Source organism: Peromyscus leucopus, chromosome 7 (assembly GCF_004664715.2).
Source record: "Peromyscus leucopus breed LL Stock chromosome 7, UCI_PerLeu_2.1, whole genome shotgun sequence".
NCBI lineage: Eukaryota > Metazoa > Chordata > Mammalia > Rodentia > Cricetidae > Peromyscus > Peromyscus leucopus.
This window is the reverse complement of record NC_051069.1, coordinates 109012085-109038638: the sequence shown is the minus strand read 5'-3', so window position 1 is coordinate 109038638 and position 26554 is coordinate 109012085. Positions and strand designations below refer to the sequence as shown.

The 26554-nt window shown below is 48.0% G+C and overlaps 1 protein-coding gene across 1 annotated transcript in view; it reads right to left on the bottom strand.

The window, feature by feature from the left end:
* Positions 1-26554, bottom strand: part of LOC114681281 (myosin VIIA and Rab interacting protein) — a 198096-nt gene that overhangs the window by 8124 nt on the left and 163418 nt on the right. The window contains 4 exon segments of the mRNA XM_028854725.2: positions 3414-3575; positions 11423-11617; positions 25911-25939; positions 25942-26149. Of these exon segments, the coding sequence (XP_028710558.1) occupies positions 3414-3575; positions 11423-11617; positions 25911-25939; positions 25942-26149 (594 nt within the window).

The window sequence follows — 26554 nt, the reverse complement described above, 5'->3', positions numbered from 1 at the left end:
CCATCTTCTTCTTTACTAATGTATCTTGAGCCCACATCTCATGTAGCCCAAGCTAGCCCCGAATTTGCTCTGTAGACAAGGATGACTTTGAACTCTCAACCTGAATCCTCAATGCTGGAATTACAGACAAGCACCAGTTGTGGTAAGTTGTGTGTTAACTAAGACATGCCTAGTTGTGGGTCCTGTAGTAGTCTATGGGTAGTAGACCTATACCAAGTCCTTTATAAAGGAAATAAAATGGTGTGGCTTCCTGAGAGAATACCCACAGATCCCATTTGGAGTCAGTGGTTTAGCCTATGACTGGCTCTGATCCATGAGGGACAAGTGCACATTCACAAAAGTGGCAAAGAAGCATTTTCAGAATGTAGATGACGGTGTTCCATGGAGATGGCTGTATCCAAGCTCTGCTCCTCACCCATAGCCTGAGAAACTATGAGAAGTGCACACTATCTGTTCATTCCTTTATTTACCCCTTAAAAAGTTTTTTTTTTAAAGCCGGGTGACGGTGGCACATGCCTTTAATCCCAGCACTCAGGAGGCAGAGCCAGGAGAATCTCTGTGAGTTTGAGGCCAGCCTGGTCTACAGAGTGAGATCCAGGACAGGCACCAAAACTACACAGAAAAACTCTGTCTCGGAAAAAAAAAAAAAAAAAAGTGGTTTTTTTTTTTTTTTTTTTTTGTTCACATATATATTGCTGCCTTGAGGACCAGCCTCTAAGACAGCACTCAGGGTTCGAAGGGAAAATCTGCAGCGTTGGCATGTCCTGGGCTCGTCTATCTGAGGGGGGGTGGTAGGAAAAAGACTCACACATTCTCTTGATCATTTCCTTCTTTACTCAACAGTCTCTTCTGATGGACTTGCTGGACTGTATTGGCTGGGCTCTCACAGCCGTACAAAGATGTATTTATCAATTGTTACATAAAATACTTCCTCATTCAGAGGTCCCCAACCTTAATCTGCATGTCTTACTGAAGGGGAGCATCACATGCCTCCATGACTCTTGTCCTTCACAATACACAATAATACAAGAGCCCCAAGTGTGCCTGAAGTGTCCTGTGACCAAGGTCATGGGATGGCTGCCAGCCCCGCTCAGCAAAACAGTCGTTGTTTTCCACAAGAATTCTTAAAGGTCAAAGCACTTCTAAGAAACATCTGTTAATTCTAATCTCGATCCCATACAGAGATTGTGCTAAATTCCTACAGAGTACAGGTAACATGTTTTTTCATTTCCCTTATATGATTAAAAACAGTCACCCCAATATCCCATATACATTTATTTCTAAGTAACTTATTGCAGGTCACCAGAACATAAGTAGACAGAAAGTGTCTTTTCACAGATAACTCTCTTGCTGGCAGGGCGTATACCAGGCTGCCAAGAAAGAATCAGTCATTTTCCTGTCGTCTTGAAAGTTAATCTTACAAGGAATCCTAAAGGAATCACAAACCTAAACTTTTGTACATAAAAGACAATCAGACCTATAGGTCTTTAGGGTGTAAACCCGTCTGTCACTAGTTCTTGTGTCAGGAGAACTGAGGGCAGGAAGGGGGACAAGGACACCGAGACCCGTGTCTGTCTCATTTAAGGATTTAGAGAATTAGGGCCAGCCTGGCTGCTGGAGAAGTCAATGGTTCCCCTTTAATCTAAAGCAGCTTCTAAAGTGGAACTCAAAGGTCTTGACTGAAGAAAAAAAAAGCATATCTTTGTATATACTTTTATTTATCAAGGCTCTGTATAAGCTAACATTATTATCGGTTAGAAGGTACAGCTAGGGAGGAAGTCATCTTCATAATAATTTGTAGGTAAAATTGCCCAGAAGAACAGGATGATTCTAATGAGGTAAACACATTACCTTACAGGCAGTGGGGAATTTCCCCACACCCAACTCAACCATGCCAGCTATCAGAGAAAGAGCAGCAGCAAGAGACATTCTGGGGTCTGCGATCATGGGGGGCCTTGCCTGACCAATATTTATCCATCAGGGGGTTGACTCCTGATGGCTCAACACCCTGAACCTCAACTGACACCTGCTGCTCCTCTCATACGGCCTCAGGTACATATACATACACGTGTACTTTGCGTGGGTTTGTGCATGTGTGTGCAGGTGCCTATGGAGGCCAGAAGAGGGAACCGAATGCCCTGGAGCTAGAGTTCTGACCAGTTGTGAGCATCTGACATGGGAGCCGGGAGCAGAACCCAGGTCCTCTGCAAGGGCAGCTCATGCTCTTTGCTGCTGAAACATCTCTCCAGCTCCTACCCCATTTTTGTTAAGTGTCAGGAGTTGTTCCTTTAGGCCAGACAACGGTCCCTGGCTCTCGTGCAGCTTTGAGTCCCTGGTGGGGAAACATCAGGGAATAACCCACAGTATGAGAGTGTGGCCTTGTGATGAAATGGGAGGAGACCAGCATGAGTGTGCATGTGTGCACATGTGTGTGTGCAAGTTTGTGTATATACACATGTGAGTGCACATACATGTATGCACACGTATAGTGGATGTCAGGGGTTGATATCATGCACCTTCCTCAATCACTCTCTACCTTACATTTTCAGAGAGTATCTCTCACTGAACCTAGGGCTCATGGATCTGACTAGATTGGCTGGTCAATGGACCTCAGGGATGCTCACACCTCTGCTCCTCAGCACTGGGATTGCAGGTACCTGTCAGCTTGCCTGGTTTTCTGTGTGGGGGCTGGGATCTGAACATGGGCCCTCGGGTTTTAGTGGCACGCACTTTCTGGTCGAACCATCTCCTCCACCATCAGCGTAGGTCTTTTTTTTTTTTTTTTTTTTTTTTTTTTTTTTTTTTTTTTTTTTTTTTTTTTTTGGTTTTTCGAGACAGGGTTTCTCTGTGTAGCTTTGCGCCTTTTCCTGGAACTCACTTGGTAGCCCAGGCTGGCCTCGAACTCACAGAGATTCGCCTGCCTCTGCCTCCCGAGTGCTGGGATTAAAGGCGTGCGCCACCACAGCGTAGGTCTTAAAGGAAATCCTGACAGATAATATAAACTGGAGCTCTGCTATGGGAGGGGGAGACCTTTTCTGTTTCAGGAGAGGCTTGAGGGCTGCAGAGATGAGCACTGGTTAAGAGCACTTGTTGCTCTTGCATAGGACCTGGGCTTCGGCTCCCAGCGCCCACATGGAGGTTCACAGCCATCCATAACTCCAGTTCCAAGGGATCCAGTGACTTCCGACCAATCACACACATGGTGCACATACACACATGCAGGAAAAATACTCATATGTATTTTTTTTTTTAAATCTTAAAGAAAGAAAAGGTTTGCTAGAGTCTTTTGCTATAATTGGCCACCTCTATGCTAGCTTGCTAGAGCTGATGGGGCCTGGCAGGTACCCTGACTTTGAAATGTGTCTACGAAGTGGGAGCTTCCTGCTTCAACCCAGCAGAGAGGAGGGGCTCACCTGGAGCTCAGCATGGTGCACCTGTGCGGCAGCTGCAGCCACCTGGTCCTCCAGGTCTGCCAGCTCCGTCTCGCCTGTGCTGCTGTGGATGCTGCGGGCAGCGTCTTCCAGCTCGCTCAGCTGTCCCTCCAGCCCGTACACCGTGCCCGCCGCCAGATACACCTGCGGAGACAGCGCAGCTCTGAACCCAGTGGACAGGGACTGGCTAGGCTCTCTGAGGGGGCGCCAGTCATCAAGGGGCCAGAGAAAACTGGGCTCAACACTGGGGGGGATGGGAGCCCCTGCTTATCAACACTTCACACTTAAGTGAGGGCAGGAAGCCTTTGACATCTCTCCTCTCCTCCAAGCACAAGGAAAGTCTTTTAGGAAAGTGGACAGCGAGCCAATGCCAGCAATGTGAACCGTGAATCTGTCCAGGGGCTTATCACAGGGACTATCCTGTAGCTAGAGTTTTCCTGCCTTGCCCACAGTCAGGACAAATCTTTGTCACCCGCCAGTCCCACAGCCGCTCAGACCCAACCAAGTAAACACAGAGACTTATATTGCTTACAAACTGTATGGCCGTGGCAGGCTTCTTGCTAACTGTTCTTATAGCTTAAATTAATCCATTTCCACAAATCTATACCCTGTCACACGGCTGGTGGCTTACCGGCATCTTCACATGCTGCTTGTCAGGGTAGCGGCTGGCAGTGACTCCTTCTGCCTTCCTGTTCTTTCTTTTCTCCTCTCTGTTAGTCCCGCCTATACTTCCTGCCTAGCCACGGCCAATCAGGTTTTATTTACTGACCAATCAGAGCAACTTGACATACAGACCATCCTCCAGCACAGCCAAGTGCAGACCATCTCAGACACCTGCACTCAGGCCCGTGGTCCTAATCATCCTCTATGTGGACCTGCTGGGTAAAGCCATGAGGAACCCGAGAACGGGCTCCCACAGGACATACAGAACATCCCACAGCACTATCCAGTGGAAATAAACTCATGATGGGATTATTTTGGAATTATTTATGTGAAATGGCCTGTTTAAGCATAACCACAGGCAAAGATTAAACTGGGTGAAATTGGAAGTGATGGTGGCGCCGATGCCATGTCCAGGATCACTCATTTTACCAGGAACAAGAGGAATGCACATCTTCACCCCAGGGCTGGATCTACTCTAAACTGACCCCATTATCTGCTAATGTGTTTTTAAAAATTATTTTTATCACAGCCAAGACAAAGCAATAGGAACAGATCCGAGCCCTCAGCCTAGTTAAGTGGCCATGTTTTCACTTTGTGTTTTCTCAGTCTGCTCTCCTGGCACTGGGGGAGGGGACACAGAGGTCTGCACTGAGCTCAGTTCAAGTGAGGGCTTGGAGGGCTGGAGGAGGATCATGGTAATGGTGACATATTTATCGAGCCAAGAACTAAGGCAAGAGATTCGTAGGACTTATTTTTTAAAATTCCACTTATTTGTGTGTTTGTGTGTGTTCACATGCATGTGTCAGAGGATGTGTGTGTGTGTGTGTGTGTGTGTGTGTGTGTGTGTGTGTGTGTGTGTAGGTTAGAGGAGTATGTGTGTAGCTTGCAGGAGTCAGTTCTCTCCTCCACCACGTGAGTGCTAGGGATTGAACTCACATTGTCAGGCTTGGCGGCAAGCCTCTTCACCGGCTGATCCTCTTGGGGACCGTGATGTAACTCTTTGAATGTTCGGGTGACTCTAAAGATAGATCCAGTTGTAAGCACTGTGCTAAAGATGAGGATGTTCTATGCCTGCTCTGGCCTCACAGCTGGGGTGAGGTGGAACCTGGACGTGAGCTGGGAAGGGCTGGTGCAGGTCCTATGCCTTTAGCATCTCTACCCTGAGGTGCTGCCAGCCCCAGTCTCCGCTGGAATATTATCAAGTTCCACACTTCAGCCCTCGGATCGAGATGTCCTCCGGTCACACCTGGGCTGTGCAGTGGCTCTGTTCCAGGCTCGCCACAGCAGAAGTCAGCATGCCACTCCATAAAATGTTATTCTACCTTGCTAAAAACAGCCCTCTTGAAAGTCACTTAGGAATATTTGCTTAGTGAGGTCCATGTTGAGAGCAAACAGCGGTTACTTTGAGTTATCTGTGTCCTCTTCACACTGGTCACTGAAGCCTGTGATATGCCTCTCCCCGATGGGTTGCTATTCAGGGAGTCTTTGTCAGAATGGCTGGAGAGATGTTCATTATGGATGGGCTCTGTGGTCAAATTACCAGGAGAAAGAGCACTACAAAGATTTCTTTACTGCAAGATTCTAGGAATAGTGTGTGAGTGTGTGTGTGTGTGTGTGTGTGTGTGTGTGTGTGTGTGTGTCTGTGTGTACATGTGTGTCTCTGTGTGTATACATGTGGAGATCAGAGAACAATTTTGCTGTTATTCCTCAGGCTCTTCTCGTCTCATTTTTTGAGACAGCGACACTCATTGGCTAGACTGGCATGTTTGTTTCTGCCTCCCCAGTACTGGGGGTTGAACTCAGGTCTTGACATTCGTAAGGCAAGCACTTACGATGGACCAGCCCGACTACATGTAAGACTAGAAGCCATCTTGTCACCAGGCCAAAGTAAGTTCATTCCTGTTTTCTGGGTTTTGACCCATTTCCTGGAATTTGACTTGCTCTACACCCTATGGAATTTAACTCACTTCTGACCTCCACCCTGATAAGATGTTCTGCCAAATAATTTTGAGATGTTCAGCCAAGTTCCTACCTGACCAAAATTCCTCTGAAAATCCCCCAACCCTCAGAAGTCCCCTAGCCTTGCAGTTTGGGGCTATGAAACCCCATTTCTCCTATGTTTGGGGTTGACCTCTTAAATCCTGAATTTAGGGAGAGGCCGTCACCAGGTTGGCTAAAGCTTGATATAAATTTGTCTAATTTGGGTGGTGGTCTTTACTCTCATTCCGTGGGATTAACACTTACCCCACTGAGCTATCACCTGGCCTCACCATCACCCCACCATCACCCCGGCCTCACCATCACCCCACCATCACCCCACCATCACCCCGGCCATCACCCCACCATCACCCCACCATCACCCCACCATCACCCCGGCCCCACCATCACCCCAGCCCCACTTCCAGGAGTCTCCTATGTATGGATCTCAATTTTCACAGAATGAACAAACCACCCCAATTTATTGGTCCCCATAGCATCTTGTTGGACTTGGCTTCCATGAAATATACCTTAGAGGACCAGTAGATGGTAGTATTTTTTTCCTTGCTCATGAAGGGCAGATAGTTACCAAGTAACTGCAGTGGCTGCCATGAGTTTTGGGGCCACCTCCTCTTTAGAGCTTTGGGGCAGCAAGAGAATCTTGGAAAGGACCAATGTCCTCTGCTCTGTCCGCTTTCAGTGGCAGAGCTGGGCATTGCTACCATGTCTGCTGCCACGGTTGTGTAGATGGACAACAAGAACTGAAACTAAAAGGAAAGCGTGTGTGTGTGTGTGTTGTGTGTGTGTGTGTGTGTGTGTGTGTGTGTGTGTGTCTGTGGCAGGGGGTGGAATCAAGGTTAGTGAAAGTTGCCATTGTCTTAGAGCAAAGTAGATGAGCCAGGTCCTCAGATGGGAGTGGGAGGGGACAGAGCTGACTCCTCTGTTCCATTCACTCCCCTGAGGAAAATCTTGAGGTGGCTCACCCTATTGCTCACACTTCAGGTCTGAGAATGCTGTGCTGGCTGCTCTCTGCGGATCATTTCAGATCCATTTCTATTCTTCACTTCTCTGGTCTTCCTGTTTGGCTGACTTCACGTGATGGCTAGGTTTTTTTTGTTTTGTTTTGTAAGATTTATTTGTTTTTATTTTATGTGTATACAAGTTTTGCCTGCGTATACATTAAGTGCTCCATGTGTGCACAGTGTGGGGGATGGAAGAGGGAGTCAGATTCCTTAGAAGTGGGGTTATAGGCAGTTGTAAGCTGCCATGTGGGTGCTGGGAATAGAACCTAGGTCCTCTGGAAGAGCAGCCAATGCTCTACCTGCTGGGTCTGTCCTGGGCCCCGGCGGGTACTTTTAATTGTCAGCTTGATACAGTCTAGAATCACTAGGGAAGGGAATCTCAGTGAAGGGTTATCTTGATCAATGGGAAGACCTGCCCACTTGTGGGTGGCCCTGCTCCCTAGGCAAGGATCCTGGATTGGACAAGAGTTGAGAAAGTGAGCTGAATACCAGTATGGATGCATTCATTCACTGCTCTTTGCTCTTGACTGTGGATGTCAGGTGATGGGCTATTTCAATTCCTGCACCGTGACTTCCCCACAGTGATGGACTGTAACCTGGAATCGTGAGCAGAATAAGCTCTTTTTCCCTTAAGTTGCTCTTGCTGGGGTACTATCACACCAACAGGAAATGAGGTGAAGACACTGGTCTATATGACGCTCATGGCCATGTCTCCCTGGTCAACAAGAGACACCAACAAGAAGTTTCAGGCAAGGGAGCATTAAAATCGTGTTGGGAGCCCACTCTCTGGTTCTAGCTTCCACTGGTGGAGACACTCTTCCAGGCTTCAGCTCTCCTCAGCTCTGGTTGTACCACCTAGGGGTGGTACAGCTTCCTCCATTCCTATTCTTTCAGCCCTCTGGTACCTACCTCTCAACTTTGCCCACATCTCAGTTAACAGTCTCTTTTCAAATCTCCCCCCTCCCAGCTGGACGACTCTTCTTAGAAGTAGTTGTAAATCCCAGAGACCCAGGTTTTCTGCCCAAGGAATCAAGCTCCCACCATATGCAGCTAAGGAGGGTGAGGGGAGCCCCAGAGTGGTGTAGACTTTAGGGAGACAAGAGCAGAGTCCACAGAGCTAATGCAACAGAGACCACTGGACTCTAAATTTCCCTGTTCTCCTCTCATCGGATAAGTTAACAAGCCACTGAGCAGAAGAGGCGATTAGGCACTAAGAGTGGTGTTTCCGAGCTCTAGCTGCGTAGCCTCCACAGCCTTAGCAGCATTTCCAAGGGCGAATATTCAAAACAGAATGTTCTCGTTTATCAGAGAGTCCTGGGCACACAGGCAGAGAGGGGTGAGGGATGAAATGCACTTTTTGCAGTGCAGACCAACAAAAGCCATGATTTAATTAAACCAGCTGCAGCCGGCCCTGCCTTTCCCTGCTGTTCAGCTGAATTCCATCCTGGGGCTGGGGACCACAGGGCAGAGCGCCCACCCCCACCTGTGATCTGCTGGATTAGAGAGATGCAGGGGAAGAATCTTTCCTATTCTTACTCAACATCTTACAGAATTCAAAGGAGCATGGGTACCCTTCTCTTCTGAGGTGGAGGTGAACAGCTGGAAGGAGGGTGGAATAGGGGGAGGGGGAAGGGGAGGGAGGGGAGAGGAGGCAGGCAGTTCATTCTTGAGAACGGACAGAGCTGGAATTGGGATGAAGAAGGGAGCAGTTGGCGGCAGACCCAGCCTAGAAACCACATATCTATCCACACTGGGGCTTCTGACACCCTGCATCAGTGGATAAGTGGACACGTTTTGAACTGAAAATACTAGTGAGCCCTCCCCACCCCAACAAAATAACAACATAATCATTCTATGCCATGAAACTGCACACAGGCCATGTAGTTTCCAATATGGTTTTAGAAGAAAGGTGTGCTGTCCTTGTTCTAAATAAAGAGAAAAAAATGACTACTGTCAGTGTGTGCGCGTTTGCGTGTGCATGTGCGTGTGTGTGTGTGTGTGTGTGTGTGTGTGTGTGTGTGTGTACATGCACGTGCAAAAGGGCAGCCTGGGGTGTTACTTCTCAGTTACTATCCGTCTTGAATGCTGAGACTGGGTTTCTGACCAGGAACTTGCCCAGCTAGGCTTACTGACTAGCAAGCCCCAGGTGTCTACCTGTCTCCAGGATTACAACATGCCACCGTGTCTGGCTTTTCTATGTGAATCCAGCATACATAACTCAGGTCTTTATGCTGCACAGTAAACACTTCATGCACGGAGATATTCCCCAGCCCTGAACCGAGGTGTTTCTAGCAGCTACCCTCATCCGGCAGTGGAAGGACTCTATCTGGGCCACGCTTTTGTATGTGGTCGGTTTTCCACATACTCCCCTCAACAAAGATTCTTCGATGCCCACATTTTAGTGGAGGCTCAGAACCATCTCCCAGACTCACCTGTGAAGCTTTTAGATCAAAAACTATCTAAAGAATCCTGCCTAATCCTTTTGACCGGACCCCTATCCCTGACAGCGGATCACCCACATTTCATTAGGTTTCTGTCTTCCTCTTGTCCCCAAATGATGCCTGCACCACCCTGGCCTGTCTTCAGCAGGAATCTGGTTGGGTTTGCTTGATCATTCCTTAAGGTCTCTTTGGGCATTTTCTATCTCCGCAGCCCATTGCAGAACATTTGTTTAACTATGCAAAGGTGTGTTGCATTTGTTTAATTATGTAAAGATGTGTTGCTGTTTTTACCTTGCCTACCTAGGCACCCAGTTGGTCTAATAAAAAGCCGAATGGTCAACAGTAAGGGAGGAGGTGGGACTTCTAGGCAGGGTGAATAAGCAGGAGGAGGAATTTAGGCTGGGGGTTAGGGGAGGAGTGAGGAAGAAAAAGAGATGCCAGGGGCCAGACAGACAGACACAGAGGAAGCAGGAAAGTAGGACATACAGAAGGAAAAAAGGTTAAAAGCCCCAGGCAAAATGCAGATGAAGAGAAACAGGTTAAATGAAGTTAAAAGAGTTAGTAGTACAAGTCTAAGCTAAGGCCAAGCATTCATAATAAGTCTCCGTGTTTTTATTTGGGAGCTCGTTGGCAACCCAAAGAAAATTCCAACTACTCACCCCCTCCCTGATCCTCAACTATCAATTCCTCCTACTCACCCAGGTCTTATCAGGGGCTCAACCCCCCCCAGGTCTCTCTGCCTACCTGTCACAACGTCCTGAAGAAAGCCTCGCTCTACTTTAGCACACACCACAGAATATTCTTTTCTTTCTCCATTTCTGTGTCTATGTGTGTGCACATGTTTTGCATGTGTGTGTGAATACACACGTATGTGGGAGCCCAAGGTTGACATCAGCAATCATTCCTCCATCGTGCTTCTACCTTATTCACTGAGGCAGGGTCTCTCAACCAAACCCAGAACTTGTCATGATAGCTAGTTTTGCCAGCCAGCTTACTTGGGGACCCCTGTCTCTGCCTTCTGAATTACAGGCTGGAATTATGTGTAGGCCACTACATCTACCTGGCATTTTGTGGATTTCTGGGGATCTAAACTCCTCACACTTGTGTGACAAGCACTGTAGCCACTGGGCCAGCTCCCCGGCCTCTAACTTTTTCCTCAGCACCCTCCCTATCCCCAAAGCCTCACTAGGCACTGACTCCCTACATCTCAATTCCCCCCAGAGGACCACCTTGGAAGACTTTCAACCTGCATGCAGAAGGACGGAAGCATTGGCTGGCTGTGGAGAAGTCCAGGTCCAAGATGCAGCTCTCCCCTGGGAGTTCTCTGCAGCATCAGGCTGAAGCTGCTCTGGCTTCTCGACTCTTCCCTTCCCTACACCATCTTCCCTAAGGAGGGGAAGTGACCAGGCCAAGGTCTATAACACACAGAGCTAGAGTCTCGCCAGGTCTAATTCCTCATACAGAAGGCACCCTTGGGACCACACTGCAGACGCCATTTCCCAGCTAACGTAATTGATAATGAGCACAAAGCACAGAGGGGTTCCTCTTAAGCTTTGCTCCCCATCCCTCTTTCTTTTTTTTTTTTTTTCTTCGAACAGTTTCTCTGTAGCTTGCGCTTCCTAACTCATTGGTAACCAGCTGCTCAACTCACAGAGATCCGCTGCTCTCCCCGATCTGATAAAGCGTGCCCACTACCCCCATCCCTCTTTCTCATAGTCACTTGTTGACTCCTGATTTCATCCTTGCTTCTGGGAAGCCCTGCCTCAGCCTTTCCCCAAGGACACACTAGCCACAGTGGTGGTTCACGTCCTTGCACGATTTGGGAGCAGCTAGTATTCTCTCTCCTTCACACATGCTCACCCTCACTCGCACATTCACACCCTCTTACGTTTTCTTCCAAGGAAGTCAGCTGCTTGTCCAGTCTCACTTGGTCTGTCCCAAGAGGAAACATCCCCATGTCTCTGTCAGTTGGTACTGGGGGGATCTCCCAGGGCCCTGCAGACTCTGCAATCAGCTCCTCGGTAGCATTGATGACCTTCAGGACTTCTGTGGAGATGTTGCAGAGAGAAACAGCAGAACACTTCTGTTTGGTCCAATAACAGAAGGGGACAGAAGACAAGAACAGCACATTAACAAAGACACAGAAATTCTACATTATCCTGGCACCCATCATGAGGTCAAGTCTGTAATAACATACATACTTTCTCTTTCTCTTCTCTCTCTCTCTCTCTCTCTCTCTCTCTCTCTCTCTCTCTCTCTCTCTCTCTCACACACACACACACACACACACACACACACACACACACATACACCCTACTGAAAGGGTAGGATGTTAAAGAAATCTGAAGAGATAGCTTAGTGGTTAAGAGTACTGGCTGCTCTGAACAGGACCAGGGTTCAACATCCAGCACCTACATGGTAGCTCACAATCATCCGCAAAGTTTCAGGGAATTCAATGCCCTCTTCTGACTTCTCTGGGCACAGGCAAAACATTCATACACACTAAACAGAATAAATCTAGAAAATAAAAGAATTAACATAGCACCAGGGAACCTAGAGGACGGGCTGGTGTGACTCGGCTTTGATTTGGTGACTTACAGTGAATAACCCCAGGGTCACAGGGATGGAGGGAGTAGGCAGAGTTTGAGGGGAAGCTATCTGTGCTTTGTCTTTACTATAAATTACTTTATTTCCTATATGATATCTTATTTTCTCAATATAACTTTATTCACAACCTGTGAAATAGCATCTACAGTGTGGTCCTGAGGGTGGCTTTCTGTATGTGGAGTTAGAGGAGACCTGGCCAGATGCTAGCTTTGTCTATTATGGGACCTTAGCCAGGCCACTCCTCAGTTCTAGAACTTATTGTAGTCATCATAAATGGAGTACGAAAAAACTCTTGAGGTCGTGGGTGCTGTGTGCTAGCTCACACATCAAGCTCAAGCCGGCCTTCCTTGTAGCAGGAATCTTAAAAGGTCTTATTAATAAAATCAAACCCGAGGCCAGTTATCGGGTCAATGCTGGTAGATCAGAGAGACAGAACAAACCACAGCTATCTCACTTGCGGATCCTCAGCTGGTCTTGTCTCTCAGACTGAGCTCTGAGTCCTCATCCGAATGGTCTCAGCTGAATTACTGCTCAAAGCCTGAATGCTAACCAGCCAAAATCTTCTAGTTCTGGTCTACGCTTATATTCTTTCTGTTTACCATTGGATAAAGCTGCTTTCTGGATTAAGGCTGTGTCACATGCTTGGCTATTTCATGTGGCTGAACTCAGAGATCAGAGGATTCTATCTCTGAATGCTAGGATTAAAGGTGAGCGCACATTTCTAGCTTTGTATTAGTGCTGTCTGTTCTGACCCAGATAAATTTATTAGAGTACACAATATTTTGGGGAACACAATACCACCACACTCCCTTGTTCTCCTCTCTCGGGGTAAACAGGAAGCAGTATTTCCTAGCTTCCCTTGCAGCTATGGCTGATCCTGTGACAGATCACTGAGTCTAAAGAGGAGGCCAACTACTTTTTAGAAAAGTCCCCCACATATGTTGTGCATGTCTGTGGGTGCACATGTGCAGGTGTGCAGAGGCCCAAGGTTGACACTGGGAATCTTCCTTGACTACATGCTCGCCACCTTATCTACTGAGGCAGGGTCTCCCAGTTGAACCCTGAGCTTTCTGACACTACCAGTTTCTCTACTCTGCTTATTCTGGGGATCCCTTGTGTCCAGCTTCTGGAGGCTGGAGTTACAGGAAGGTCACTCTGTCCACTTCTGGGCATTCAGACCCCAGTCCTCACATCTGCTGTGTGTGTGGCAGACACTTTAACCACTGAGCAATCCCCCAGCCGCAAGCTTGATTTTGGGAAAAGCTGCTCCTTGGAATGGATTCTGCTTCTGGTTCTGCCTCATTAGAGGAGGCTTTGGGCAACACTCCCCTTCAACAAAAGCAACAGAGTTCAGAGGCGAGAGCATTGAGTGAAGGGGTGAGGCAGTGAAGGAAACGGAGCGAGTCCTTGCCCTCCTGGCCTGCCTTGACCCCACCCTTACTGCCTGTCACACTAACTCACTGTCCTGGCCCTCCAGGGTGGACTTACTTGCCATGCAGTTTGAGGTGGGTTTTCTCTGTTGGGGGAGGGGGCCTCACATTTCATTTGCCAGGTCAAGGGTTTAAAGACCTGGACCACATCAGAAGGAAGTAGACTCCAACTGAGGAAAATGACCTAAATCAAACCAAAACCAAAAGAAATTCTGTTGTTTGGAGTTCCAGTTGATGCCCACTGGGAAGTGCAAGCTGGAATCTATGACCTGGAAGTGGCCGGTTTCCTTGGACCTGGGGTGGGGGTGGGGGTAGGGGTGGGGAAGTTGAGCTAATGAGAGGAGCAGGATACCTGACCCAGTCTCTGGCCACTCACTGACTTAGCCTGAGTCATCAGGGGACTTCCACAGCTAACTCTGCTCCTTGTGCAAACGTCCTGTCCCTGCCTGGTGTAGAGTGACCAATCAAGATGACTTTCCAGAAGTTTGCCATGAAAGTTATTCTTAGCACTGGATTGGGTTTTGATGAAGAGAGGTAGATGTTCAGGAGTGGCTGGCAGGGAGCCTTGTCTTTAGCAGGAATAAAAAGCTAAGGCTTCTTTAGCATCTGTTACACAACTCTGGAGAACAGGCTGAGTGTAACAAACAAAGCAGGATTTGAGAGCCCAGAAAGGGTGCATCATTATAGCCACCTACATCCCTCCAGGTATTAATTATAAGATGGATCAAACTCAACTGTCTTGCCATCAGACAAGGAAGAGGCAAACACGTGCAGGTGGTCAGCTCATGAACAGGGGGCTCCTCAGACCAGGGAGGCTGGCCCCACAGACACTGTGGTCACCGGAACAACAGCTGGGATAAAAATAGCACACAAATGTGTACCCAAACCCAACCTTTTAGCAATCAAAGAAGTAGACTGGGACAGAAGTGGAACAATGAATGTATTGTGGGCCCAGTACATACCCATGATTCCCCTGAGGAATGCAAATGGAATCCCAGCATGCCTTAGCTTAGGTGAGGCTGGTGATTTAAGTTGCTGATTCACCATGAGATGTGTCTGCTGGGAGGCACACTCTCAGAGCCCCCAGGACCGATGTCACCTCTGAGAGCCCAAGTGTTTGCTCCTAGCATTCAGACTATGCTGCAGCCCCACAGAAACATCAAAATCCACCATGTGTGCCACATAAACAATGTGGCAGAAGCTCACACACAGGATGCAGAGGTGACCTGCAGGGAGAGCCCTCAGCGGAACCACAGTGGCACAGGGGCAGGATGGCTGGACACTCTGAGGCCTCTCAGCCTCGTCATTCATTAATAAAGCAGTAAAAAGTCTGTGGAGAGCTGCGTCCTGACTCACCCGCAGATGACGGCGAGGCTGAGGCTGACCTGTGAGAGTCACATAGTAGAGCCTCAGGAGATGGATCAGGTAACAAATACTTGCCCTACAAGTGTAAAAACCCAAGTTCGAGCCTAAGAAATCACTTAGGAAAAGTCAGGTGTGTAACCCCTACTGGGGGGTGGGGGGGTGGAGACAGGCAGATCCCTGGGGCTTAATGGGCAAGCCCCAGGTCAAGGAGATACTCTGTTTAAAAAAAAAATCAGGGTAGATAGGACCTGAAGAAACACACACACACACACACACACACACACACACACACACACACACACACAAGAGAGAGAGAGAGAGAGAGAGAGAGAGAGAGAGAGAGAGAGAGAAGAGAGAAGAGACAGAGACAAAGAGAGAGAGATACAGAGAGAGATGCAGACACACATACAAGAGACAGACACAGAGACAGAGACAAAGATACAGAGACAGAGAGATGCACACACACACACACACACACACACACACACACACACACGGGGAGGGGGGTTCATTCTTGGCACCAGATATTTCTTATATTTTTGGTTGTGAGCCCAGCCTTTAACGGCTGAGCCATCTCTCCAGCCCGGCACCAGATATTTCTATGTATCAGCAATCCTTGCAAATAGTGACTTTGCTAATATCGTTTCATAAAGAAAGAGGAAAGAGCAATTTGGTTTCCAAAAAGGAAGCGCATGAGACAGAATTCAGAATAGTCTAGTAGACATGTTCAGCCTTCAGCCTTCACCCTACGAGGCGGATATTTTCATCCCATCTTTAAAGATGAAGGCACAGAGGAGGAATGTGAGCCTAGAAATCCTGGTCCCCAAAGTCTGTGTCCTTCCCACCATCCTGCCACTCCACTATCCGTGGGTAGAGGTCCCTGGACCCAGTGTTCACAGAAAGTGACGCAGGGCTGGAGAGGCAGCTGTCACAGTTAAGAACTCTCCCTGCTGAGTGGCAGCACCTAACCGGTGGTTTATCACTGCCTGCAACACCAGTCCCGTCAGATCTAACACCTCTTCTGGCCTCCACGGGCACCCAGCACATATATGGTGCACTTATGTACCTGTAGCTACTCACACACATAAAATAAAAACTAATTTAAAAAAATCTGAGGGGCAGTCAGGTCAGTGAGCAAAAGATGAACCAAAGAAGGGTCAAGGGGAGGGAACCCCATCTTTCTACAGCCTCCACCAAGGCCAGGATGAGACCAAGCCACACAACAGAGCTCAGAGCTATCCAGAGATGCACTCCTGGCCTGAGCCCACCAGTGCTGAGCGGCACACACTCACCACAGTTTCAGAATGTACGCCACAGCAGAACCCAGACCCAGAGTCTGCCCACCACTTTCTGTCTCAAATTACAGGTGCTGTCTGTGAAATGCTTTCAACTGGCACAGCAACAAGGAAACTTGTCCCCAAATGCCTGCATTTCACAGGCTTGTCTCCTTTTCTCCACATGTCCCCACAAAGAGCTGAGAGAATGTGTGTTTCAGTTCTCATGAACATAAGGGCCTTGGCAGTACCTCCAAAAACCCATGAAAATGCGCTCCCCGACAGACCCATGCCTCTGAAGAGACTTCATGAAAGACGGAAGTACAGAACTGTGTGATGAAGTTGGGACACGATCTTAATAAATTAGCACATGTAATAAGCAGATACAACCACACATATCAGAGATCAGAGGAGAGCTGACCTCTAGGAAGAACTGAGGGGTGTGTGCAGGTGTGCATGTGTGTATGGGTGCACATGCGTCTCTGTGAGTGGTGTGAGTGTGTGTGTGTGTGTGTGTGTGTGTGTGTGTATGGGTGCACATGCATCTCTGTGAGTGTGAGTGTGTGTGTGTGTGTGTGTGTGTGTGTGTGTGTGTGTGTGTGCCAGAGGACAACCTTAGCTGGAGTTCTTTAGGCATTATCCAGCTTGTTCTTTTTTAAAAATTAAGAAAGTTCTATTTTTAATTATGTATGTGTGTGTGTCCATGTGTGAGTATGTGCACATGAGTGCAGGTGCTGTGGAACCCACAAGGGGGAATCAGAACCCTCGGAGCTTGAATTACAGGCAGTTGTGGGCCACCAAATAAATGTGTGTGCCGGGAACCAAACTCAGGTCCTTGGCAGGAGCAGTACACATGCATTCTCAACCACTGGGCCAGTGCTGGGGCTGCTATCCTTGACCCGGCCTCTCAGGCAGGTGAAGAGCAGGCAGGAATTTCTTCCCTGGCCCAGTAGGTGACCGTGGCCATGGAAATGTCTTGCTTGTGTGACAGCTGCTCTGTCACCCATGATTGAAACTGATTGTTAAGGTTTCTGTATCACTCACTGCGGCCATACCACCACCAAGGTATGTGCAGAAACCCAGGGTGGCTGAAAAGTCACCCTCTATATTCAGTGGGTAAGTAGGTGGCCCGAGCAACCTGGGTGACCTTGTTACTTCCCAGACTGACCCTTCCTGGGTATCTTTGCCTGACCCTTGTTCTGTTCCTTCCCGGGCTCAGTTCAACCCACTTGGCCAGAGGTTCTTGCTGTCCAGCACCCATCCTCCAGATTTCCTGCCTAAACTTCCTCATCTCAATTCTATAGCTTCTTCATGAAAACATACCCATGCCTGCCTGGTTATCAGGGTGAGTTCAACAACCAGGAAGCAGTCCCCTTTTACCCACAATGCATTACAGCTCTTAGAACATCCTAGTGAGTATTCGCTGAACAAATGTACATGAGTGGGGATTGAACCTCCAGCTTTGGGTCCCCACTCCTCGTGGAAGGAGTTAGCCACCTCCATTTTGTTGCTGCCTCTGCTTGCTGCTGGGGTCTGCAAAGTGGGGTACACATTCATTCTCTTATCAGAGTCTGAGTGCGTTCTCCTCCCATGTCCCCCCCACCCTTCCTAAACAAGTGAATAGTGGTTTCCATTACCAATCACCTGAAAACAAACAACAACAACAACCCCAAAACACAACAAAAACCCCCAAACACAACAACCCCAAAACACAACAAAAACTCCCAAACACAACAAAAACCCCCAAACACAACAACCCCAAAACACAACGAAAGCCCCCAAACACAACAAAAACCCCCAAACACAACAAAAACCCCCAAACACAACAAAAACCCACTGTGGCTCTCAATTCAGCGAGATGGCTCAGCAGGTAAAGAGGCTGCTGTTAAACCTGAAGACCTGAGCTGTTCCTTGGGACTCACACAGAGAGAGCTGACTTCTGCAAGTCTATCTCCACACGTGTGCCATGGTGTGTGTGTGGGGGGGCGGCACCGCAGTGCCCCCCCACTGCATGTTAAAAAGCCTCACAGCATCTTTTTCCCAGTTAAGGGTGGGGAATGAGTAGGAATCATGAAATAAAATGATTTACATTTAATATATTTTAGGCTCTACTTGTGGATTATTCCCTAATACCTCATGAATTTAGCTACTGTGGCCTTAAAGCTTATACACAATGTCTTGCTAGGCGATCCTCTCCAGCCCTCCCTTAACTTTTCCAAACATTTCTACACTATTTTTGACTTTCTTCCATCAAATGATCTTGATGTTGGGAGTCTTCTGGGGATGTTAACATCTGGTTTGATTTCCTGTTCTGAATTACATTGAACTTCTAACCTAATTTTGGAAGAAGTCATCTCTAAGCTGCCTCTCCTTCCAGCACATGGCTCCATTTCTCAGAGATCTGCAGTTTTCTTGCTAAGTTTTAACTTCACATTTTTTTCTTTGCTCTTATTATGGTTGGAATTAGCCCCCTTTTCTTCCCTCCATCCTCCCAGTCCTCTTTGAGATTCATATGCAATCTTTAGCTCACAGAAAAATTCATGGCTTCATTAGAAACTCTTGAAATGGGGGTTCAATGTAAACCCCTATTGGAACACATTGCTAGCTGGCTAGAAGACGCAGTTTGCCATATCCTGGCAGCTTTCTCCAAGCTTGGTAATATGGAACTCCTTTCCTCCCTAGCAAGCCTTCCTCCACTCTCTCTGCCCTTATCTAGAAGCTATCTCTAAACCAGATGCCTGATTCATCTTTAGCTTGACCCTTGGCACAGATCCCTGCTAAGGAGACTTGTGCTAGGGGCTCTGCTGTAGGACCCCACTGCCACATACTAAGCCTTATGACAGGAGCGTGGCACTTAATGCAAATTAGGGTTTGTCCCCAAGCTCCCCAATCCTATATATTCCTTATACTCTGAAATAAAGTTGAGTTGATTCACTGAAATCTCTCCCAGAGGGCTGTCTCTATTCATGCCCTTGGGCCACCAAAGCTTTCTGTCACCCTTTCTGCCTCTTTCCCCTCCTGGACTGGTGGCCAGCAGGCCAAAAGGGGAAAGAGGACTCCCACAAACCCCAGAGCTACTTGGGCCTGACTGGGTAATTACATAAAGGGTAGGGTGTGGTTTGTGAACAGACTGCCATGAACAGATCTCTCCTTTGCACAGGAAGGATTTACAGACTGCCATGACAGGAAGGATTTGCCATTCTGTATTCATATGAGTTCAGGGTTGCTGTGTTCTCACACATGCACTTCATATGAAGGTTCCCATCCGCTCCACCCAGGAGCCCAGCTGCCCCAGGGACCCTCCTGTTTCTTCCAGTTGTTCCCATAATCCTTTCTACGAGCCTGAAACTCTAACTCCTCTACCCTCTCACTTTCAGAAGACAAGATAGTCTTCCAGTTGATGTGGGGTGGGGTATGTGTGACAGGAGAAGGCGAGAAGCAATAGAGAAAAGGATGAGGAAGAGGAAAAGATGGAAGAGGAGGAAAAGAGGAGAGTGAAGAAGGGGAGATGGAGGAGGGAACGAAAGGCATGGGGTACACCACAAAACCTCAACTTGCCAGGATCACACTCATCACCTTGATCCAGCTCTAGCGGCGCTGTCCATCTGCCTTCTGGACCTCAACTTCCATGTCCCTAAGGCCCCCTGCTGGTGGATACTTAGGTTGCTTCCAACATATGCACAATGCCTGATGAACTACCCTAGAATTCATCCTGGGTCAGTGCCCCATTCTTCGTAAGATAAATGACTGAAGAACAGTTCCTGAGTCCTTGGCCATGTGCACTTAGATTGCTCTGGGTACCAAGTCACCACACTGCTAATAAATGCTGACACCATTTTGTGTGTGTCATGCTGCTCGCTTTCCTGAACTCTCACCAACATCACTTACTGTTATTTTTAATCATCCAGTGTGTCAGTCAAAAGGGGCCTAACTCTACTGTAACTTGCATTTAAAATTTATTTTGAAATATGTTTTGTTTTATTATTATTGCTGTGTGTGTGTGTGTGTGTGTGTGTGTGTGTGTGTGTGTGTGTGTGTGTGTGAATATGGATGCACTTGTGGAAGTCAGATGACAATTTGCTTGCTTTGTGTTTTCGTAACTGAGAAAAGATTTCTGGCTAGCTTTGTCCAAGGTGCTCCTTCCTTCCTGTCCCTCTGATGTCCCATCATCCTACCTCCTCAGGGCATCTTGTTTTGGGGCTTCTGTGGAACAAGCGTTCCAAGCCAGGGATCTGAGGTTTAGCTCTTTCTGTTTACAAGCTCTGAGAGCATGTCTGGTTCTCTCTTCAAATCCTCCCTGTCTGTGCCTCCTCCTCCTGCTGCTGTGCTGGGGTGACAGCTTCTCCAACGATCCCTGTGCTTCAGAGGGTGAAGGCCTGCGCCTGCACTGGAGGTCTGGAAAAGGTTTTTTTTCTCATCCTCAGTCCACGTTTGCCTCACGGGAAAACTGCTCTGACGCCCCTATAATGGGGGACAGTGCCAGCTCTGCCTATCTGCCCGGGGGCAGTCCCTCTGCGTGCCCCGCAGGACACACTGGGCATGGGTGATGCTGAGTGAAGGGAAACCTCACCTGCTCAAGCACTATGGGTAAGAGCTGGATGGCTAGAGTCTGTTTCCCCAAAGTGGAAGTTTTACAGAATTAGAAATGAGGCATGTTAATTCCTTGATAGGCAGAGTAGTATCTATCTACCCTCTAATACTCTGTCACCCCTATGTCAAGCTAAAGACATGCCTCTGACATAAAATGCCACCTGGTGTCTTCAGGTGATGGGGACCCACTTCACAAAGGCGAAGCACACTTGGATAGTGATACTTGAGATCAACGGCAGCGCGTCAACAAAAACTTCATCACCAGCACCTTACATCTGAGAACCCCAGAGACAATGGTCAATAGAGCTCTGTCTCCAGCACTAACTGGGATTCTAGGTCCATGTGGAACCGGTGGGCCATTTGTTCCTCCTTCAATAAAATGTTTTATGTGTGTGAGTGTTTTATCTGTACCCATGTTGAGTACCACATGCCTGCCTGATGCTCACAGAGACCGGAAGAAGGTATCAGGTACCCTGGAATTGGAGTTACAGACATTGTTAGCCACCATGTGAGTACTGAGAATTGAACTTGGATCCTTTGGGAGATCCAGTGCTCTTAACTGTGAAGCTATCTTTCAAGTCCTGACATCAGTTTCTTATTAACTTAGTCAAATCTCTATGCCCACTACATATGTGGGAGAGGTCTGCTGGGCTAAGACTCTCTTTAAAAGTAAAACACAACTCAGCTACTTGTGATAATAAACTAAGATGCCTTCAGTTAAGATGTCCCAGGACAATAGATATGCAAATTGGTCTCTAATGCAAGAGTCTGCTAACTTGGGTCTTCAAAAAGCAGTATAGGAAATGATATTCCCATCAGGAAATGATAGGTGATACCACTGTCCATGGTAACATGTGTCCCGACACATATGGAACCACTGAATTCTGGAGCCAGGAGGGATCCAGAAGGAAGCTACTGTAGACTTGGGTACAGAAGGGCATGTGGGGGATTTGGCTACTGAAATGTGGCCTTTAGACTCAGGCCAGTCCCTGGCTTTTCTTCGAAGTCCTTTTTCAGGAGTGTCACACCCTAGAGGTAAGTAGTTAAGTAAGAACCACCCGGCCAGATGTTCTCTCAGAAGCACTGGGATGGCCCCTGCCCGGAGCTGGGAAAGCTGGTGCTCATTCCCAGGCTCCAAGCACCACAGTTTGGAAGGCTGATCAATGGGGTCTGAGGGACCAGAGCAGCCACTTAAAAAAGCAGCACGACCCTTTTGTACAACTAATTGCCACACAGTTTTGAGACTGACCCCGGGATCTACAAGCTCATTCTTCAGCAGTTTCTCAGTCAGCACTGGTCCACTTACACCCAGCCAAAATGAAACCATTCAGGCCAGCTTGGGGGTAAATTTACCTACTGCTGGGGTCTGACTCCAAGCATGGCAATAAACCATGCTTTTAAAGGGGTTCTGCTGCTGTTGGGCGGGACCCAGAAACCCTAAGGTCTACAGAAAAAGTTGCATTAAAGCCACCAAACTGGCACTAGTGTCACAAGCAGGGACAGATGCAACAGGGGGAGGTCCCTGTGAGGTCTAAGGCACGCGCGTGCGTGCGTGCGTGCGTGCGTGCGTGTGTGTGTGTGTGTGTGTGTGTGTGTGTGTGTGTGTGTTGTAGAGACTGGTAGTGACTGGATCATGGGAGATGTCAGCTACATTGACCTTAAAAATGGGGATTTGGGGTTCAGCCCCCACTGACATTCTGCACAGCTCGAAGGGCACCAGCTGTGGACACAGATCCCCGTCTGTGTGCTGCGAGGCGTTGGGCTCACCATTCTCAGCCCCAGCAGATGGACAGTATTTTGTGAAGTTGATTTTCCTGAAGCTTGTTACAGGGGATATGCTAATTAACATTTGCTGAGCTCCTGCTGTTCGCGAAGCTTACGCTGCATAATTCAAGCCTCGAAACTCTGAAAGGCGGTATGATTATCCCTGTCCTACAAACGAGGACAAGATGTGTTTATCCAATCAACAATAAAAACCTGGGCTGGATCCTAGGAATCAAGTTAAAAATAAGACAGTCAGACAGACAGACAGACGAGTCTTGCTGAGAACAAGTACTGTGATAGCAGGGTAGTTGGCTGCTGAGTGGGGAAAGGATTGGAGGGTCTGGGAAGGGTCAGGAACCATAGGAGACCAACAAAGATGTGAGGTGGACAGGCAAGAAAGGACAACGGGGGCCTGAAAGCAGTAATGAACCAAGACGTCAGCCTAAGTCAAGAGTTTGCAAAACAACAAAACAAAACACTCTAAGCCTAGAGCCTATCTCTGCATAGCACATCTCTATCCTTAGATAATATTTGGTCTGTAAATCTGTATTTTTGCTCTCCAGTTGTCCTGCCTGCTGGGGGAAATGTATTCTTTTTTGTTGTTTTTAGGTATTGATTTTCATATACTTAAAATGATAACTGGTTGAATCTTCATGAACTTTTGGCGAACTGGGGGACAGACTTGAACTCTGAGGAGCCTATACACTTGGGTGTCTAACTGAAGCTGAGCAGTGGGGGGCGGGGGGAGGCCTGTTACTCCCCCAGTGGCCCTTCCTTTCCTGCACATTATTCCTGGGAGTGCATGCGGCAGACAAGTGGGTATGCTTAGAGGAGGTGATCCCAGTTGACTGGTGAAGGTGGCAGCTTGCACCTCATCTCAGCATGCCTTGCCACTGGTCCAGCACAAGTTTTCCTTGGAGTTTGGGACCACTAGGCTGAAAAGCCAACAGACTATGGAGCCACTGTTAGACAGGCATCACGTGACAATCTCTGCTCCCCCAGGGCCTGTGCTGACCATCTGTCATCATAGCGATCCTGTCTCCTCTACAGCAGTGGTTCAGCTGGTTCAGCTGCCTAGCAGAGTAGGGAGCTCCCTCACACATGCATGAGGAGCAGCAGGAACCTGTGAGCTTCCATGGTGGACCCTTAGAATAGGGAAAAGACCTGAGCAACGGGTCTCTACTAGAACCACCTCTCGAATGTGGAACACAGGAGCCCTAGGTGCTGGGGGATGAAATCCTATGGGAGCTAACAAAGAGGTGGCCTGATACAAAGAGGGGAGCTCAAGATTTGAGGTCAAGGTTTGTGACGCATCCTCAGCCCTGACCCTAGACGCAGGCCTTGATAACCCAGGCTCAGTTTCCCCATCTGCAAAATCAGCTGCAACTATATCAAAGGGTTATTTAATGAGCTTGTCTGTTATCTAATAATCTAATCTATCAAGCAAGCATCTATTTATTGTATCTATCATCTACCAATCTATCATTATTATCAATCTATTATCTGTAGAGGGCACAAGGTCCTTGTGCTCACAGCCAAGCACGAGGGAGAGCAGGAGTGTGAAACATGCAGTGCTGTTTCTTCAACAGGAGAGACAGATAATCTGCTTTCCACCTGGGAGGAATGGGTGGAGTTAGCAGCCTGGTGACCACACCTGACTCCCACAGACGATTGCTTGTCCCCCACTCTCCCTCCCTAGACTTTCATCTTGAGCATTGTTTCTCAGTCAATAGAACCCACTCTTATGGGAAATGTCACATGTACTGTACAACAGCCTCTGTGACCTCTGTGCTGTCTGCAGGGCCAGGCCACACCTGACTCCCACAGACTTCTATGTTTACCCCAGTCCTTCTCCCTAGACCCTTACCTTGACCATTGTTTCTCAGTCAACAGAACCATCTTTATGGAAGAGATAATGTGTACCTTGTAAAGAGTTTCAATGTAAACATGTCTAAAGTTTTGTTGTACACACAGGATTGAGTTAATTATCATCAGAAAACTTTTTTTTCCAAAAGTGTGCTGTGCTTAAATATAGCTACAACAAACTGCCCAGTGTCAGACGCTAGAAGCTTGAACCAACACTGACTACTGAGTGGTGTTGAACTGGATTTCCTTCTTGGCTCACATAGATCATTACTCTGCTGGCCGTGGAGTTTGCAGAGACTCCCCATAATCAATCTGTCTGTCTGTTTGTCTGTCTGTCTATCTATCATTACCAATCTATCATCTACCTATCACCTATCATTCATCTACCATCTGTCTATCCATCATCAATCACTCTGTCTACCTACTTCTCATCTATATATCTATCTACAGCATATCAAGGGGGCATTCCACATGTCACTCTCTTCCCTTCGCTGGTGGCAGACAGGGATATTCAGCATCAACATGACTTGAGAAGCTTTAGAGGGAAAGCCGGCACAGAGGGCAGAGGCAGAGTGGAATGGGGGCCATCTGTGACCCCTTTCTGCTGGGGGTTGGCTTATCGTCCATGCTTCTCAAACCACGTACCTAGGAGTTCAGGTTTGCTTGTAAGGAAGAGAAGGAGTCTGGGGCTGAAGACCCAGTGATCGGGTTTTGAGATCCTGAGAACAGGGTTAACCTGTTTAAAATTGGTTTGAAAAGGAATCGGGCTGAAATAAACAGACTGGGGTCTAAAAATGGCACAGCCAGAGTCCGGATAGCCACTTTCAACACAAAGCTCCTGTACCGTGGATAGAAGCCTCTTCGCTGCTGTAAAGAGAGGACAGTGCATAATCCCAAACCATGAGCAAAAAGAGAGGAAGAGGAAGGCATGCTTTTGCTCAGTGGGAACAGGGAAGGTCATGGGCTGGAAGACTCAAAGATGAAGGACAGCGGGAGACATGGTCTAGATGACTTCCTTGATTGTTCCTTGTTCCTGGCAAGGAGTGAGACAGTTCTCTTTTTCTCTCTTGAGTAAATGGGCTGAATACTGTAGAGGAAGCTTTCTGAGGCGAACATCTCTATATAAACACACACACACACACACACACACACACACACACACACACACACACACACGCATGTACACACACACACACACGCACACATACATGCATGTACACACACACACGCACGCGCACACACACGCATGTACACACACCACCCCACCCCCCCCCCCCCCCCCCCCCCCCCCCCCCCCCCCCCCCCCCCCCCCCCCCCCCCCCCCCCCCCCCACACATGCATGTACACACACGCATGTACACACACACACACGCATGCACGCACACAACAAAAAAAAAAAAAAAAAAAAAAAAAAAACAACACACACACACACACACACACTGCAGCTGCAGCGCTGTCTGCACGCGTCTCCCGCACTTACCTTCTTTAGCTCCTCTTGGACACCCTGATGTTCTCCTCACAAGAGAGGCTTTCCTTCGGGTTCTTGGGTTCAGTCTTGGGCTCGGACTCCTGGTCCTCCCCAGAAGAAGTCTCCTTTTCGCTCATTTTCATGGCTAATTCGTACAATCTGTTTCTCAGCTTCTCCTCTGCCGAGTCTGTGCTGGTCCGGGAATTCTGAGCCTCGGTGCTGACGTCTGTCTCTGACACGTTGTCTGACACCTGTGTGGAACCAGAGCAGGAGATAAAGGTTCCTCTGAGGAGTGGGTTGTGGCTGCCCACAACAACCCCCAAGTGGAGGAAGCCCAGGGCAGGGACAACTTTCCCTGCTTGATTTCCACTTTGCTTAGGCTTTCTTTAACATATTCAGTGCTTGGGTAAAGAGTTTAGGTAGATGAGTATCACACTTGGAATAGTGTTTGAATCCATGATTTGTGTATGTGGGTGGGTTGTATATGAACCATGGAGACCAGAGAACAACCTTAGCTATTGCTCCTTAGTGTCTTAGTCACTGTTCTGTTGTTGTGAAGAGAGTCATGACCAAAGCAACTCTTATAAAAGAAGGCAGTTAATTGGGTTTGGCTTACAGTTTCAGAGGCTTAATCTGTTATCATCATGGTAGGAAGC